At 51.5% G+C, this 13135-nt stretch overlaps 4 protein-coding genes across 4 annotated transcripts; 2 read left to right on the top strand and 2 right to left on the bottom strand.

Annotated features, from left to right (window-relative positions):
- Positions 1 to 167: 167 nt before the first annotated feature.
- Positions 168 to 991, bottom strand: MYCGRDRAFT_77988 (uncharacterized protein; the record flags this gene model as incomplete). The annotated part of the gene is made up of 2 exons (XM_003847601.1): positions 168 to 359; positions 444 to 991. The coding sequence occupies 2 exons, from the start codon at positions 945 to 947 to the stop codon at positions 168 to 170; spliced, it is 696 nt and encodes a 231-aa protein (XP_003847649.1).
- Positions 992 to 1790: 799 nt separating this feature from the next.
- MYCGRDRAFT_51174 (uncharacterized protein) lies at positions 1791 to 2851 on the top strand (the record flags this gene model as incomplete). Its single annotated transcript, XM_003847648.1, has 3 exons — positions 1791 to 2205; positions 2294 to 2584; positions 2679 to 2851. Coding segments are annotated over 3 exons (879 nt in total), but the record flags the coding sequence as incomplete, so codon positions are not given.
- Positions 2852 to 3851: 1000 nt separating this feature from the next.
- On the top strand, positions 3852 to 6113 carry MYCGRDRAFT_101913 (uncharacterized protein; the record flags this gene model as incomplete). The annotated part of the gene is made up of 3 exons (XM_003847649.1): positions 3852 to 4702; positions 4781 to 5870; positions 5929 to 6113. 3 exons carry the CDS (start codon positions 4349 to 4351, stop codon positions 6111 to 6113), a joined length of 1629 nt encoding a protein of 542 aa, XP_003847697.1.
- A 2872-nt stretch (positions 6114 to 8985) lies between these two features.
- Positions 8986 to 9497, bottom strand: MYCGRDRAFT_106556 (uncharacterized protein; the record flags this gene model as incomplete). The annotated part of the gene is made up of 1 exon (XM_003847600.1): positions 8986 to 9497. The coding sequence occupies one exon, from the start codon at positions 9485 to 9487 to the stop codon at positions 9173 to 9175; it is 315 nt and encodes a 104-aa protein (XP_003847648.1).
- Positions 9498 to 13135: the final 3638 nt, after the last annotated feature.

Raw genomic sequence — 13135 nt, 5'->3', positions numbered from 1 at the left:
CTGGTTTCAGGTACTCGACGATCAGGTCAAATGCTCGCTTCACGAGGGAGAGTAGCAGAATTTCGGCTGTCCTTTGTTACATCACAGTATGAGAAAGGGTTCGCAGTGTTTTTGTGTCTCTCGCGAAATGCCGCTGTTTGTACAAGAGTCGAGTGATTACATCTATGCTATGACTGTCCTCTCATCGCCGCCATGGCATCCTGCTTCGCGACTATATCCTTGGTGTCCTGCGCCATCTTCGCCAACGACGACTCCTCCGCCGTCCCCCACATCTGCCACGGTCCCAACTTCCCCTTCTTCATCACTCTATGCAACACCACATACTCCGTCGTGACCTTACTCGCCCTCTCCTTCGCCTCCTCCACATCTCCCTCAGAAATCGGCAGGCCATGCGAATCCACCGGAACCGCCTTCACCTCCGGCTTGCCCGACTCATCCCTCACCCGTAGTCTCTGCACCTTCAACAAACTCTGCTTACTCCTAATCTTCACCACCGCCTGCACCACTCCATTCCTCTCCGTATTCGCCCCACCCGGCATCGTCAAAAACTTGAAACTCATCACCTTGGGCCGCCGCAAATACCCATGCATCGTCCAATGCAGTCCCGAATTCGGCGGTCGTTGCGCCAACCTCGCTCTCAGACTCTCCAACAATCCCGCCTTTAAATCCTTCTCCACAAGCCCCAGTGTGCCCCTCGCGAAATTATCATACATTGATTCATACACCTCTTTCGCGATGCGCACCACTTCTCCCCGTTGCAGCGATGCGGAGGTCCACATCCGCGGCCGCACCACCCAGACGCGGTACCATGCGCCAACGCTCCAGTCCGTGATGGCGATCCACACGCGGCGGAACTCGATTTTCCAGCGGCCGCGGGGGTTCTTTGTCCAGGAGGGGAGGTTGGAGCCGGAGGGGTAGATGAAGGTTCCGTCGAGGATTCCGACCATGTCGAGCACGGAGCCGTCGCGCTCGGCTTCTTTTTGTTGCTTTTTCATGGCGACGCCGATGGAGGGTTGGGCGCCTTGGCGAGGGCGCATGCGGGACATGGAGACGGCGTGGTGGGGTGGGGTGGTTGTGAAGGGTTGTCGTCGGGGGAGGGCATGGTTGTGGGTGGAGGTGAGGTTACCGCTGCGGGCGGAGAGGAAGAGGGCGGCGCTGCATGGTTGCAGAGGGGATGAGGAGGGACATCGTGAGGTGATGAGCGAGACGCAGAGTCGTTTCGACATTGAAATGATTGACTGGTGATGGCTGCGAATGAAGAAGTGAAAGTTGTGGTTGGGGATGCGGCGGCAACTTTTGAGATTCACGCCGGAGCGGAGGCCGGAGGAGGTTGAACTTTGTTCGAGAAGAGGACTTTCCTCGATCACTTCTCCCACAACATCGACATGTAAAATTATGTGCATACTGCTGCGTAGCTAAGGCATTTGCCTTTCAGTCTCGTTTCCCAGAGGATGAATTATCATTGCACCGCCGCCGGTTTCATTGTGCGAAAAGTTGCCGGCAGACGTCTGTCCATGCTACGTCAACATCATTGGCAGGCTATGGTGCTCTCCGCTCTGCTCTGCCATACTTAGCAGACGGAGTGTGCGAAACACTGCATGTTGCCAACTGCCGAGCGTCAAGACGGTGGTTCATGCAAGCCTGTGGTGGAGAAGAAGCGGGCACGGTACGCCTCCAGGTAGCTTTCGACAGCCTCGGGCTCGTGAATCCTCTCTCGAGAGCTGTAGAGGTAGGTGTACATTTCTTTTCTCTCTTCTCATTTGCAGCCAGGACAACAGTGTGCTACGACCAACATGGACCAATTCCCAGACCACTGGGGTATCAAGTTCACACCAACAATCCACACCAAAGCCGAAGGACCGACCGACCCCAAGAACATCAAGCTCTCTTCCAGCTTCGTCGTAGTTGTCACTGGAGCTGGAAAAGGACTGGGCTATCATATCGCTTTGGCCTACGCCTACGCTGGCGCCAAAGGCATTGTCATCTCCTCCCGGACACAATCCGATTTGGATAAGCTCACAGCGGAATTGAAAGCGATCAACCCGGATCTCGACATCGTATCACAGACCTGCGACACCACGAAAGACGAAGAGGTCAGGTCCCTAGCGGAAGTCACGAAAAAACACTTCGGCCGTCTCGACGTGGTAGGACAAGAACTCTCCCGTATCCCGTTCCCTCAAACCAACTCACATTCACCCAATCTAGGTCATCGCAAACGCAGGCATCATCTCCAAATACATCACCAAATCCGACGGTAAAGAATACATCCCCGTCGGCATCGTCGAAGACCCAGATTTCGAACGGGTCATCGACACGAATTTCCTGGGCTCCTATCGCGTTGCGAAACACTTCGTGCCGCTGCTGCAAGCGACTCCGAACGGCATTCAGGCATATGTTGTCATCACGAGTCTGGCATCTCAAGTCAAGGACAGCGAGATGACGCCCATCGCGTACAACCTGAGCAAATTGGCGGTCAACCGCATGGCGGAGCAGATTCATGCGGATCACTTCGAGCGAGATGGGGTGACTGCTTTTGCGGGGCATCCGGGGACGGTGTTGACGCCGCAGACGGAGAGGCATGCGAGTACGCAGAAGGGGAGTATGTGGACTGATAGTGAGTGCATCGCTTCCTCGACGGTGGATAGAAGATGATTTGGGCTAACATCATGTCCGTGTAGTGCTGACCGACGATGTGGGACTTTGTGGCGGGTTCTTGACGTGGTTGACGAAGGAGAAGAGAATGTGGTTGTCGGGGAGGTATCTTTCGGTGAATTGGGATACGGAGGAGTTGGAGGGGAGGAAGGATGAGGTTGTGGAGGGGGATAAGCTGACTTTTAAGATGGTTGTATGAGGTGATGTTGAGGAGGCCCCACGGTCGTGTCGAGGGGCGATCACGGTCGTCCAGGGACATGTTTGATGTCGCTATACAGCCTGAGAGCACCGTGTATTGCTCCGAAACTTCCGACTTCCACAGTGTCTGGAGGGTCGTTGGCAATACGATGATGGCGATCTTCCAGGACGTTGACTGCTCCAGAAATCAACAGTCCAGAGAAGAGCTGAGCACCTTTCTCTCGACTGCCTCACAGCAATGTCCATCGTCCTAACAGCTGCAAAACCTTTGTGTGTTGACAGATGAAACATTTGAACACAAGCCTCAACTTTCAAGGGATGTTCATGCACGACGCAATCAATTCCACGTGGCAAGCTTGTGAAGCCTTTCAACCTTGCACGCCGAAGTGAGCCCTTACCACCCGTTTCGGTAGGTGCAGTCGAGCACGATAAGGTAGGGCTGGGAGGATTGATGCGAATTTGTCAATTCAAAAGGTTCTGAATATTCCTTACAAGGAGTCGTGCGACTAAACTCACTACTCGCAGATCATGGTGGGTAGCATCGGCGCTGCGACGGACATGTTCCCCAAACCGCCACGGATCCGTTGAGGCTGAGATTCACCGCGGAGGTTTCCAGTCGTTGTGCGTATTGGGGGAGAGAGCTCTCATTATTGTGCATCAGCCCACCGAACACAATCGGCCATCCCTGCATGCACAACAAGTCTAGACGGCTTCCGTGCGTCTGGTGATCACAAGTCTTCCATCTTAGCCACTCGCCGGTCAGAGATGACAATCGAGATGAGGTCTCGGTCTTCTGGCCCACCCCATCGACCCGCCAAGGGCCACTACCTCGCTGGCGTGCATTGGCAGAGTTTTTCTAGTGCTTGCTCGCCGCCCCGTCGTTAACCGATGGAAGCTCATTACCTCAGCTGATTAGCGGCTCGAGCCAACGCCCTGCAGCCAAAAGTATAGAATACATTGGGTCGCTGCTCGCTGCACCTCGTCTGGATCAACCCGGTCGTCGCGTGTTGGACGTTCTTTTTCTCGAAGTCCTTCAGCCTGTCTTTCGACACCACCTCCCCCGTTCTTCACCCACTCCTTCCCTCTGCCCTTCCGCTGCTGCTGCCATCCGACGAGGTCTTCCAAAGACACCTCGGCCAAAGCTCAGCTTCCTCCGTCTACAACTTGCACCAATACCCCGCCTCTACTTGTACTATCGACTTTTGTGTAGATACTGCGGTCATCTTCCATTTATCCTCCTGAAAGATCCTACTCATTCGGCATTGTGCATTGCGACAGACATACGTCCCAGGACTTCGACGACAGAAAAACCATTCGACACCACCAACGACCTTGAGCCAGAGCAACAACACCCATTGCGACAATCTCTCGATAAGCCTCAGGCTTGACCACAGCCCATTGCAACAACCCAACGAAAAAACGTGCTATACCATACTATCGCGTATATTTTGAGTCTCTGATCTTGAAAACCCACTGCAGCGACAGATCTTCGCTCACCATGGACACAAAATTCGACGACTCCTACGCCGCGATGCGGAACGGTAGCACAGGCCGCAAAGTCAGCGTGGCATCGAAAGAAGACTTTCGACGACGTATCTCCACCCGTCCAGAGGATGCTGAGCAGGCTGATGAACTGCTGGCGGCGTTGGGATATACTTCTGAACTCAAGCGGTCTCGTTCGACGTGGGGTGTGGCTTTCATGTCGTTCGTGCTGGCTTCTGTGCCGTACGGATTGTCGACTACGCTGTACTATCCGCTCACGGGCGGTGGGCCGGCGACGGTCATTTGGGGTTGGGTTGGGGTTTGTGCGTTGATGGGTTGTGTGGCTATCTCTTTGGGAGAGATTACTTCGGTATGTTGAGTGCTGCGTTGTCTTTGATGCTGTCTTGAGGATGTAGATGGGAGAATATCCGCTAAACCCTCTTCCCAGGTCTACCCAACTGCCGGCGGAGTCTACTACCAAACCTTCATGCTCTCCCCCAAGAACTGGCGTAAAATGATGGCCTGGATCACCGGCTGGTGCTTCGTGCTCGGTAACATTATCATCACCCTCTCCGTCAACTTCGGTACGACTCTCTTCATCATCGGCTGCGTCAACATCTTCCAAGACGGCGAGGGTACCGGTATCTGGACACCTCAACCCTACCAGACTTGGCTCGTCTTCGTGGCTATCACCTTCGTCTGCAATACCGTGTCCGCGCTGGGAAACAAGTGGCTTCCCATCTTGGATACCTGCACTATCCCATTCACCTTCGTCGGTGTACTGGCCATCATCGTCTCCGTCCTCGCCATTGCCGCTGGAGGACGTCGTGATCCTAGTTTCGGATTCGGTGGATTCGAACCCATTTCCGGCTGGACTCCTCCCGGCTGGGCTTTCTGCATCGGTCTGCTACACGCTGCGTACGCCACATCCGCTACTGGAATGGTCGTCTCCATGTGCGAGGAAGTCCAGAAACCCGCGACTCAAGTCCCAAAAGCCATGGTCGGCGCGCTGTTCATGAACTTCTGCTGCGGCTTCATCTTCCTGGTCCCGCTGTGCTTCGTCCTTCCCGACCTGAACGTCTTCCCCGCCGACGTCTTCGCCCAGCCCTTGCCCGTCATCCTCCGGTTCTCCATCGGCAACGAAGCCGGCGCATTCATCCTCACCGTGCCGATTATCATACTTGGAGTCCTCTGCGGTACGAGCTGCACCACCGCCGCCTCCCGCTGTACCTGGGCGTTTGCTCGTGATGGTGCCATTCCCGGTTCCAAGCGTCTTGGCTTCGAGCGGGTGAATGATAAGTTGGGCATGCCGCTGAATGCTATGATGCTCAGCATGATTATTCAGATTGCGTTGGCGCTTATCTACCTTGGATCGACGGCTGCTTTCAACGCTTTTAACGGTGCTGGTGTCATTTTCTTGACGCTGAGCTATGTTATTCCTGTGGCGATTTCGTTTTTCCGAGGGAGGTCGAAGACGCTGGTTGGTGCGAAGTACAATTTGGGTATTTTTGGGGCTTTTTGCAATGTTGTGTCGATTGGTAAGAAATGCTCCCAACCATCTCGGTTTTGAACATGTCGCTGACGATGATATCTTAGCTTGGTGCGCCTTCGCCATTCCGCTTTTCTGCATGCCGTCTTTCCTGCCCATCACAAAGGAACTGATGAATTACGCCTCGGTCGTGTTCGTGGCGGGGATCGCGGCTTCGGCGCTTTCGTATGTGTTCTATGGCAGGACACATTATTCTGGACCGAAGGTTGCGGAGGAGTTGATCTCGGATTAGAGGGGTTGTGGGAATGTGGGTGGGGGAGGTATGTACCTGGCTTTGCAGAGCCGTGCGTTGGATTTTTGAGGAAGGGAGGAGAAGGGGATTGTACATACCATTTCTATGAGTCGTTTCATACTTCCTTCATACTTCCAGAAATTATTTCTGCCGCTTCAAATTGTGGTCAGGTTATCCAGTCAGGTGCCGACATGCTATGAGTGGGCAGTCTGTGCAGTATCGTTAACATTGCCATCAGCTCTCGAGCCAAAGGGAGTGTGACATTGTTGGAGAACTGCTTCATGATACGTCTGCTATCGATAGCGTTGATCCATCGCTAGAATAGCAAAAAGATTCGCTGCAAGCTGCTATCTATCTTTGGAGTACTATCTTGCAAAAAGAAGGTGCACGAATTGTTCCGGTGCCTTGAAGGGCGTTAGTAGGAGGATCGTGGTCACTCATTGAGAGATTCTTACCGGGAGTCGAACCCGGCTCCTGTACAATGTTAGCGTAATTCGAACTCAAGGATTTAGCGATAAACGTACTACCCGGGCCTTCAGGGTTAATGAAAGCGGGTGATGCTAGCCGATACACCACACCGGAGCGTGTCACGTGGGTTACAAAAATTTTAAACGTATATAGCCGTTCACTCAAGAGCTCTTAGACTGTCTGTTCGAGGGGCTGTACAGCAAGACCAAACTACGACCACTAGATAGAAACTGCGACGTTCCGCGCGTCCAACAACGCTTACAGACAGTGCACTTCTTAACTGTTCCGCTCTTCCCTGGGGTCGCTCCGCTGTCTAGAGTCCAAGACGGAATTTTCGTCTAGGGTAAGAAATGGGAGCAATTCTAGACATGAGGTCGAGCTGCGAACTTCCGTTTGACACGATTCCCGACCGGCACGTGCAGATAGGAAAGAGTTTCTAGTCACTTCTGCGGCCAGCACTCTCATTTGTTTCGTGTCCGTGGTAGACGAACGCTTGGCCTCGGATTCTGTATCGCATTCGCATGTGAAGAAGTGGATTTAAGCTTCTTGCCCTTCCGAGCTAGCGCGACGCTAGCGCTATTCTCTGTCCTCTCTGCACAGACTGAAGTCTGCGAATAACGATGCACAGGAAATCAATTGATGAGGACAACGGCGTGCTCATAACATCATTGATTGCGCTTTTTGTTTGAAGCAGGCAAAAAAAAAACCCCCCGTGAGGACGATGCGTTCACGGTTGAGGAACGCACACCAAACCACTCTTGGCACATCGACTGCAGAGCTGCTGTTCATCGCAGCGCTCCTTCTTCTCCTTGCATCGCTGGCAGCGTGTGCCGCGAGGGCAGTACCAACACGAGCCAGTCTGGGTGGCCGGAACCAGGTTTGTCGGCGCTATTCTGCTTCCCTGAGGTGGAGAGAACGGATTGGATTTGCATCAAACAGAGACTGAACTATCGAATGCTTTGTTTATGAGTCAGAGGCGGGAGTTGGACGCGGTGAAATTGGTTGTATGTAAGTCTTTTTAGTGGAGAGGCGAGCGACATGACTGAGGTTTCGACATCTCGCATCCGGCTTTCCATGATCTCAGCCAATACCACACATCAAGCTGTGCGTGATGCGTGATATCATGCTCCCGCTCAAACTGCACTGCACGACTTACCAGCCAGCGGCTTGGAGTGTGCACTCAAGTAGAAGAGCGGAAGTACCCCTGTTCTCCTGCTCAACTTCCATATTCAAGCCAACCGATCAAAATTTATGCGGCAGAGATTGCGCGAGGAGATAGAGAATAGGAAAGTTCAGCGTCAAAGTCCATATCGTGGAACCCTCTACAACCCTTCCGGAAGTATATCTCCCTGTTAGCGCTGCAATTCCAGCAGCCGAGGTGCACACAGGTGGCTTGGATTGTGCACTTCGAGCAGGAGACATCACCCACAGTACCCTCCCTGTGCAAAGAAGTGCATGTTGAGATTCTTCCCTTGTTCTCTCTCTCTCTCTGCCACCTCGCCTCAACTTCTCGGTGCATTCACATCGCTGTGAACCGAATGATCCACTTCTAGGGTGTAAGAGCCTTTGCGTCGACAAGGGTGATCTGAGAGTCCTGTCTGAGAGGCGGCGTGCAGTTCGAACCCAGGTATGGTGCCGAGATCCATGGTCCGAGGTCGACGAACGCCTGCTTGCGCTTCACCGTGTGGGTTGCGTATGATCTCAGCCAGGATGCCATAACTGCTTCTTGGAGAATGCAGAGTGCTCGAGTCTTTCCCACGTCCAGAAAACAGACGTCTACCAACTCGAAAGGGCAGGAAGTCATTTTCTTCATCCTAGTGGAGGGTCAGTACAGGACCAGAGAGACCATGCACAGGCTGTGACATACTCTGATGCCTTGTAAGTCGCCCGACTGTGCTCTTGGCAGCGAACTTCGATTCCCATGGCAATCTTGGACCCCGACCCGGTATACGCGAAGGAGATGATTCGCTCTGTGGGGCTTTCGTCCTCTTCTAGGGCAACGACTTTGATGAACCGTAGAGCCTGCAAGCACATCCGTGTTGCCGCTCGATCCGCACGCTCCAAGCCACCCGAAGGCAATTTGTAAGGAGAGCTTGAGGCGGCAACAAGGAGAGATTCCTCGACAGGGCCCTGTCATCCCACCCGGTGCCTCTTCTCTCCAACTTTTCATACAGTTTTGGACGCACCATTTTCGCTTGAATGGCTTTGATAGTGCGTTGTGAGCAGGACAACAGTAAAAAGCCTCACAAGTGGACGCCACTCCCCGGTGACTTCTGACATTGTGTCGTCTGTGTTTTCGGGAAAACGATCTCGATGGACCCAGAGCTCCCATGTAAACACCTGGACGCCACTCCTTGTGACTCCTGGCTGACATCGGAGGAGCTGGCTGATGGTCGGCGTGTCTCTGCCGGACAGGAGGTGCTTTGCTTCGTCCAGGGTCATGGAAGACAGCGCCTCGTGCCAGTCTGTCAAGTTGATGCCGTGCAGGATCTGGTGGTTCTGAATGAGCACTAGCAATGGTGCCTCCATGTATCCGTTTAGTAGCATGGTCGCATTGAACTACTTGGAGGGAGTCGCAGCATCACTCCCTATCAAGCGCTGGGGAACTCCAGCGAGCACTGAGTAAGAGACTCTCTGTGTGGACTTTTAGTGGCATGGTCGCATGACACGACTTGGAGAGGCATAGTGGACGATGCGTGTACTGACACGATGGTTGCATCTTCCTGTAAAATTCCCGACGACAGATTGTCCAGCTTGAGAAGTCCCCCGAGGATGTCTCCAAGACGGATCTCGTATGTTGGAAACTTGGCTGGTCCCTGTACGCTGATTGAGATCGGGATGTTGAGGGTGCAGGTCTGGTGGTCAGAAACGGCCTTGGCGTCAGGATGTTGAAGTGCAAAGGGCATCTGGCAAGGCGCCTTCGCGATCTCGGAGATTATCGATTGAAACAGCAATGCTTCCAGTGGCCTGATCTCTGCTTTTACCTTGCGAAGCAGCACGATAGTAGTCTCAGAAGCACAGACCCTCTTGGCGAGCACTAACCTCTTCGAGCGCCTCGCCTGAGAGGGTCTGAGGGCCTAGTAGCGTTTTTGGGTGATGCTATGTAGCGCCGCGACATTAAAAATTCAAAACTACTTTTATCGTATAATTAAGGTATGTATAAGAAGCTGCATGTCGATCTAATTGTACTACTGTAAAAATTATGCTGTAATTCTATTGCTGTCGTGCGTAGTAGGGGTATTAGTTTCTAACTAGTATCGCAGCTGGATTCTTATGCTAAAAGCTTAAAATTACTATGCCTGTGTCTATTGCGCCCCTATATCCGTCGCTAGTACTATGTTATTTGTCCGCTATAGTAAGACGCTGCCGCGCGTGTTCCTCCTTAGCCTTAATCGCTGCCGCCCTACCCTGCTAATCCGCTAGGTTCTGCTTCGTTAATAGTAGTTAATAAGCTCTTAGTCGTCGGCTAGAGCGACTATGTACACTCGACTAAGTTGCTATAGTCTCGATACGGGGATGCTGTCCCGTGTTGCGATAAGTCGACGGCGCTATGCTGCGAGGCGCTGGCCGCGTTATAAACAGGTTGTTAACTTAGGCGGGCCATAGATTCCGGGTCGTCTGCCTAGCATCTCTAGTATTACGTCCGTTATCTAGCCTTATCCCTAGCCTCCCCTCCACGCGCTATCCTAAACGTAATTCTTATGTCTTATCTATGTAGTAGTAGTTAGAGCTTCCTACATAGTATCCTAAGCCTCCGTATCGCAACTAATCGCAGTTGTCGGATAGGCGCTGTGCTAGAAGATCGTATGCGGATTCGAAGTCTTGTTCTTACGCTATGCGCTCGTCCTGCCGCTGTACCTAGCGCTCTTCTTCTAAGTAGTTCCGGAAGGCGCGCAACTTTCGCAGACCTTACTTCGGGTAGCGGTTAACACTACGATAGACTAACTAGTCGTCTAAGGAGAAGCACATAGTGTCTAGCGAATGTTAGTATAGTTCGGATGTTTACCTAGGCAGCTAAGGCATGCTTACTAGTCTCGCTTAATAGTTGTTAATATTAGTGTTCGAGAGAAGTCTTAGGGGCTCTTACGGGGTTGTTTTGTATGCTATTCGGTCGCCTGGCTACGCGGCGCAACGTTAGCATCTCGTTAGTAAATTCTATTAGCTGCTAATTGCTATTCGCACGTAGCTATCGACTTATCTACGTTGCCGGCCTTTATCTAATAAATAGTTATGCTAAAGTGCTATAAGAATAGCAATCGCCTCGCGTGTTCTATAATCTTATAGCGAACTCTATTATTATATAGCAATGTTTAATAAAAGGGAGCCTTACGTTTGCTAGAGCACTAGTAAATAAGACGGTTCGGGTTATAAAGGCACTAGGGTTGTATTAAAAAGGACTTAACTATAAGTATGCTTTTGACCTGTAGGGCTATCCTGTCGACAGGTAGAATTAGATAGCGATGTTAGGACTTGCAGTCTACCGCCGTCCGCGTTATATCTCGTCTCTACTCCTATCTTATGTAGGAGTCGCGATACGTAAAATCTAATGCTTGCTTAGTAATCGCTCTACCCGCAGGGCTATCCTAACGACGGGCTAAGTTCGATGCTGCTCTACTAAAGTCGTAGCGCGATGCTAGTAAATGTAATAAAAGTACTAAAATCCAAGTTAAAACATCCGCATACTCCGTAGTGCCCTCCTATTATCCGTACCTGTCGCTCCGTTTCTTAGCGGTCGCGGTAGCGACTACCCTAGCCAGACTTGCGGCGCTTCTGCTTTCCTGCCTTAGTAGACGTATTAGTAAGGTCCTAGGTCGTGTCGTCCTTACCGAGATCCTTTATGCGCGTATCCTAATCCCGAGGCTTATATGCTCGACGAGCTAGTGCCTCCGCCGTACGAGGCTTTACTACACTTAATAGCGTAACTAAGTAGCTACTACGGCTATAGAACCTGTCGAACATCCCTATCGCTCTAGTCCGGGGTTCCGGTTCTATACTAGGATCCGGGCTGAAACCTAAGCCTAAGTTTATATCCGAGAAAACACTACCCTTCTTCTTCTTGCTAGGTATCTTATCTACCTTCGAACTAACTATCCTGCCGTCCTTAAAGGGGGGACGGCTAGACGTTTGGATCCCCTCGAGATCCTTATCTAAGTCCTCCTGTACAAACTCTGGCGAGAGTTAGGAAGTCTTCTTAGAGCGGCGACGACGTCGGCGGCTTACTAGCTAATCGTCTACCTCTATCTCGTCCGCCTAGGGCTGCTAGGTAGTGCTCTGCGAGCGGGTAATATAGCGCTAATTGCGCGCGAAGTCTTTAGGCTCCCCCCTTAGTTTCTCTAGCTCCTCCTCTATCCTACTAGTTGTCCTCCGAGGCGTCTTCTTCTTTGGACTCGCAGTCTTTATTCTTAGCCTCGAAATGCCCGATCCTATCGACTAAGTATCTCCAGCATCGGACTTAGATAAGTTCCGGAGCTCTTAATTACATAGTGTCGACCGACACTCCTCTACTCCGTCCTTTAATGCGCTCTTAATCCGTCTGACGTATACAGCAGCATCGTCGTTCCGGCTAAAGGTAAAGGGAACGCTTAGCATACCTACTATGCGGTTAGTTACCCGGATAGAGTCGTCTAAGGTAGGATAGGTAACGGAGTCTAGGATACTAGTACTATCGTCGAAGATCTCGCTAATGCGCACTTGCTAGGTAACTCTGTTTAGCAATAATAATAGCTAAGTTTCTTCTCGCTTGCTACCTTTGCTCGTACGCGATACGCGCTTCTTTACCGGGACTATGCTAATGCTATATAAGTAGTAACTGCTATTAAGTAGGCAGTTCGTGTAGGCGCCGCCGAAGAGGAGAGATTTGCTATCTAGCGCGGGAAACGTAAAGCAGCTGTTAACTAGGCCTTTCGCGTCTAAAGATAGTCCGTATTAGTTACAGCTACGTTAACCTACCTTATCGTCTGGCTCGCCTATTTTATTTGTACCCTTTATAAAGCTAGCTAGGATGGCGCTAAGCTTCGTAGCGCTTCCCTATAGGTTAACGTTTATGTCGCTGCGTAGACAGTCCTTAATTTCCTATAGGCTAATAAGCCTCGCCTAGCTTGCTAAAGAATCTAGGATGGACTCTAGTTCGCTATAAGGGCGACTATTTGTATAAGTTAACAAGATAAACTCTCTACATTTTTGTACCGCTGCTCTATCCTCCTATAACAGAGCCTAGTAAAGCTTTCTAATAAACTCCGCGATACTCTCCTTTGTGTGCTCGACTCGCTTGTAGCCGAACTAATGCTTCTACAGCTACCTTATAACAGCTTCGTACTCCTCCTAGTCTGTTCCGGATAGCGCATTACCCTAGCTCGCTAGGCGCTCGAGACCGTCGCGGATAATCTTCGCGCGTTTTCCTAGAGTCTCGGACATTTCGGTAGTACTATAGTCTTGTTAGTCTTTAGATTGTAAATCGCGGTAAATGTTAGGAAGTTATAAGCTTACAATAGCTGCTTCTAATAAGGCAGCGTAGTTACGAATGGTAGCCTGCTCGACGCAAGCGGACGATGGCG

Source organism: Zymoseptoria tritici, chromosome 13 (genome assembly GCF_000219625.1).
Source record: "Zymoseptoria tritici IPO323 chromosome 13, whole genome shotgun sequence".
NCBI classification, from domain to species: Eukaryota; Fungi; Ascomycota; class Dothideomycetes; order Mycosphaerellales; family Mycosphaerellaceae; genus Zymoseptoria; species Zymoseptoria tritici.
The sequence above is the reverse complement of the archived record's forward strand: the minus strand, read 5'-3'. Positions and strand labels throughout refer to the sequence as shown.